General features: G+C 63.1%; 1 protein-coding gene across 2 annotated transcripts in view; it reads right to left on the bottom strand.

The window, feature by feature from the left end:
• LOC106723162 overlaps window positions 1-4,380 on the bottom strand; it is a 22,892-nt gene that overhangs the window by 10,064 nt on the left and 8,448 nt on the right. The window contains exons 7-9 of one of the 2 annotated variants that reach the window (XM_025194527.1): window positions 2,840-3,262; window positions 2,285-2,602; window positions 596-928 (exon numbers count right to left, since the gene is read on the bottom strand). In XM_025194527.1, coding sequence (XP_025050312.1) covers window positions 596-928; window positions 2,285-2,602; window positions 2,840-3,262 — 1,074 coding nt within the window. Of the gene's footprint in view, window positions 1-595; window positions 929-1,259; window positions 1,572-2,284; window positions 2,603-2,839; window positions 3,263-4,380 lie in introns of both variants that reach the window. The other variant, XM_025194526.1, reaches the window with a different exon arrangement.

The raw sequence follows: 4,380 nt of genomic DNA, 5'->3' as shown, positions 1-4,380 counted from the left end.
TTCCTGCTAGCTAATGCAACCCCAGAGCCCTTGACACACGTCACTGCATGTGACTGGGCCATAGCACGAGTCCCTGTTTCCAAAGGCTCTTTGGGATGAGAGCACCCAGTGCCTTCCCCTGCACAACCAGAGTGGCGAGAACAAATATGCCCATCACTTGCTCCAGCACCTGAGCATCACAACCCTAGCCTCACCCCGTGCTGCCAAGCCTGCATGCTCCCACCTTGGAGCCCAAACACCCACTGGACATGGACTGCAACAGCGGTGAACAGCATATCAGTATGCAGACCCTGTTCCCAGACACCAGACACTGCCCACCCACTGCCCCACAGGCCTGAGAACAGGTCCGGGAAGCCTCTGCCATTGGCTGTCTTCACACATGTAGAGCAAGACCAGGTGCTCCCTCTTGCAGACAGCCTCCAGGGGAGCCCAGTGCAAGGGGTTGGGTAGTGCCATGGGGTCACAAACCCTCTGGGCTGGGCTGGGCGACAGACAGGTCTGCTCCCTTTTGGACCCACCATTAGCAGGACCAAAGCGGGGGTCCATGACCAGATCCCTTATCCTGCAACTGCCACGGGCCCATCACAGCACTTACCGCTGCTACTCTCGATGGGGGTCTCCAGGGCCAGGTGTCCCACGCGGCAGATGTACTCTGCTCCCTGATCCCTAGATGTCCAGCGGGTGAGTCTCGTCTCCTGCTGGAAGCTCTTCCCGTCCCGTGCCAGGACGGCCGTGCCGGGCTCCACCCTGCACTCAGCTGAGTCCCGCAGGATCACAGCAGTGTCCTCCCCCTTGCCCCTCCGCAGCCAGGTCACGCTCAGCTCCCCCGGGAAATGCCCCGCGATGCGGCAGCTCAGGGTGACTCCCTTCACCTTGGCCACGGACTCGGGCTGGGAGATTTCGGACACGTCCGGGGGCCGCAGGAGACCTGGGGAAGGGAACAGGCAGAGGCAGGGACAGGCCCCGTCAAGGGAGCTGTGGCCTGGCAGGGGCTGCTCCCCGGCCCCTCACACACCACACAGACCCAAAATCCCACTGTAGAGGGCCTGTGGCCCCAAAACATGGCCCCTCCTTACCCGCGGCCCTCAGGCTGAGCTCTCTCTCACTCGGGGGCTCTCCGAGAACAGGCAGAGGCAGGGACAGGCCCCGTCAAGGGAGCTGTGGCCTGGCAGGGGCTGCTCCCCGGCCCCTCACACACCACACAGACCCAAAATCCCACTGTAGAGGGCCTGTGGCCCCAAAACATGGCCCCTCCTTACCCGCGGCCCTCAGGCTGAGCTCTCTCTCACTCGGGGGCTCTCCGAGGCCGTGCTGGACGCACACTCGCACTCGCAGCTCTGGCCGGGTCAGGCTCCAGCTGGGCACTCTCCAGATGCTCGTCGCGGTGAACGTGCCGTCCGCGTTCTTGTCTATCTGCGCGGGGTCTTCCCTCCAGCTCCCGGCCCCGTCCCAGCCCCACTGGATGGGGGGCAATTCCCTGGGGTAGAAGTTGTGGAGCTGGACAGCAAATGGCACCTTGTCGCGGGGGTCCCACTCCGGTAACACCTGGATCTCAGACAACTGCGCCTGGGCTGGGGAGACAACAGAACTTTTAGCTAGGGGACTGCTGAGACCTCACTTTGGGGAGATGGGTATTTGAGCCTCATAGGCATCTGGCTGGTGTGGGGAGGTGCTGTGAGGTCTGGGTGAGGCCTTCTACCCCGGCTCACTTGGCACTTCCAGTGCCCTAGCAGGTGCTGGCCCATCTCTTCGACACCAGCAGGCCCTGGCTGCAGCCGGGGGTGTTATCAGGGGTGCTGGGCACTCACCCCACACCTGGATCTCTGGGGACACTCGCTCCTCTCTGATACTTTCGACTTCGTGGAGGAAGACGCACCGGACCCGCGTCCCGTCGTCCTGCAGTGTGGGGGTGAAGGTCAGGGAAGACGTGAGGCGGGTCCCAGCTCTCTCCTTGGTCACTCTCCAGCCCGGGGGGAGGGCGGGTAACAGTGGCTGGTGCTCGGGGCTCTCTTGCTCTTTGTCAATCTCAGGCACCGTCCTGTCCTCACTGTGGATCCTTTCCCATATCACGGCCACGTCCTCGGGGAATGTCCCCTCCATGGAGCAGCTCAGGGTCACCTCCTGGCCCAGCCGGCACCGCTCCGGCCCCTGAACCTCAGAGACAGAGTAGGAGACTGCCCAGCCTGGGGCTCTGAGCACAGGAGATCCGACAGGAGCTGGCCCCGGATCATCTGAAAGACATCAGTGTGAGCTGAGTGCTGAGTCCTGGGGAGGTGAACCTCACCCGCGGCCCTCAGGCTCAGCTCTCTCTCGCTCGGGGGCTCTCCGGGGCCGTGCGGGACGCACACTCGCACTCGCACTCGCAGCTCCGGCCGGGTCAGGCTCCAGCTGGGCAATCTCCAGATGCTCGTCGTGGTGAATGTGCCGTCCGCGTTGTTGTCTACCTGTGCTAGGTCTTCCCCCCAGCTCCAGATCCCATCGCAGCCCCACTGAATTGGGGGCACCTCCCTGGGGTAGAAGTTGTGGAGCTGGACAGCAAACGGCACCTTGTCGCGGGGGTCCCACTCTGGCAACACCTGAATCTCAGACACCTGCGGCCGGGCTGGGGAGACAACAGAACTGTTAGCTAGAGGACTGCTGAGACAACATTTTGGGGAGATGGGTGTTTGGGCCTCATAGGCATCTGGCTGGTGCGGGGAGGTGCTGTGAGGTCTGGGTGAGGTCTGCTACCCCGGCTCACTTGGCACTTCCAATGCCCTAGCAGGTGCTGGCCCATCTCTTCGACACCAGCAGGCCCTGGCTGCAGCCGGGGGTGTTATCAGGGGTGCTGGGCACTCACCCCACACCTGGATCTCTGGGGACACTCGCTCCTCTCTGATACTTTCGACTTCGTGGAGGAAGACGCACCGGACCCGCGTCCCGTCGTCCTGCAGCGTGGGGGTGAATGTCAGGGAAGACGTGAGGCAGGTCCCAGCTCTCTCCTCGGTCACTCTCCAGCCCGGGGGCAGGGCGGGTAACAGTGGCTGGTGCTCGGGGCTCTCTTGCTCTTTGTCAATCTCAGGCACCGTCCTGTCCTCACTGTGGATCCTTTCCCATGTCACGGCCACGTCCTCGGGGAACGTCCCCTCCATGGAGCAGCTCAGGGTCACCTCCTGGCCCAGCCGGCACCGCTCCGGCCCCTGAACCTCAGAGACAGAGTAGGAGACTGCCCAGCCTGGGGCTCTGAGCACAGGAGATCCGACAGGAGCTGGCCCCGGATCATCTGAAAGACATCAGTGTGAGCTGAGTGCTGAGTCCTGGGGAGGTGAATCCTGCCCTGGGGTGGGGAATGCCTGTTGCAGGAAAGGCCTGTCCAGCATGCCCCCATCCATCATTGGGGGTCCTCCCCAGTGGCATTTTATTGCTTAGAGTTACATGTGTGCCATGGGGAGCCGCACATGATACAGGGGGTTGGCCTGGGTACGCTCCTTGCCGCCAGGTGTAGCTCTGGCTGGAGCTGTGCACTGCTGGGCGGTAGCACCTGTGCGGGCCATGAGGGACCCTCGGGACCCCACGACCTGCTGCCACTGCTGCTGCTGGTGGCAGCAAGGGCTCTGCACCATGGGAGGAATGTGTAGGGGGAACCCACACCCCCACCCTCCCCCACACCCCACAAACCCCACGCCCTGTCCCCATAACCCCCCACCTATGCACGCAGCCTGCAACCTACCCTATGCCTCCCCACACAGCCACATCCCCTTGCAGCAACTCCACACCCCTCCCACACCCTGCCATACACGCCCCCACCCCACGTGCTCCCTCCCACACAATGTACAAGAGGAAGACATCATTTCTGAGCTATGATGCTATGATGGGGGGCGGGGGGCAGTGATATGCTGGTGCCCTGCCCCGGCCCATTCTCCCTCCCTCTTTCCCAAGCCACAGCTCCCCCAGCCTTATTACTGCCCCTCAGTCCTGACCCATAGATCCCAGACCTGCCAGGGCCCCTCACTCCTAAGCAGCAGGACCCTGCACCCTTGAGCTGCAACCTTCTGGTGCTGCCAGTGCCCCACATCTCTGACCCTCTGTCCTGCACCTCACCGGTGCCCCTTACTCCCAAGCCACAGCCCTCCCAGCCATGCCGGTGCCCCTTACATCCGGCCTACAGTCCTCCGCTTACCCCTGCCCTGCCCCTGTGAGCACAGGCACCTGCCCCGGTGCCACCAGACCAGCCCCATTGCTCCCTGCTGCCCCAGAGGGCCACTCTGCCCCTTCTCCTGCTGGAGGGGAAGGTGCCTCTTCTACCTTGCTTCAGCCCCTGGCCTGCCCCCTCTCCACACACACACACACACACACACACACACACACACACACACTCTCAGCTTCCCCACACAGATTCAC

This window comes from Alligator sinensis, unplaced genomic scaffold (assembly GCF_000455745.1).
Source record: "Alligator sinensis unplaced genomic scaffold, ASM45574v1 scaffold1186_1, whole genome shotgun sequence".
NCBI lineage: Eukaryota > Metazoa > Chordata > Crocodylia > Alligatoridae > Alligator > Alligator sinensis.
This window is presented reverse-complemented; position numbering and strand designations above follow the sequence as displayed.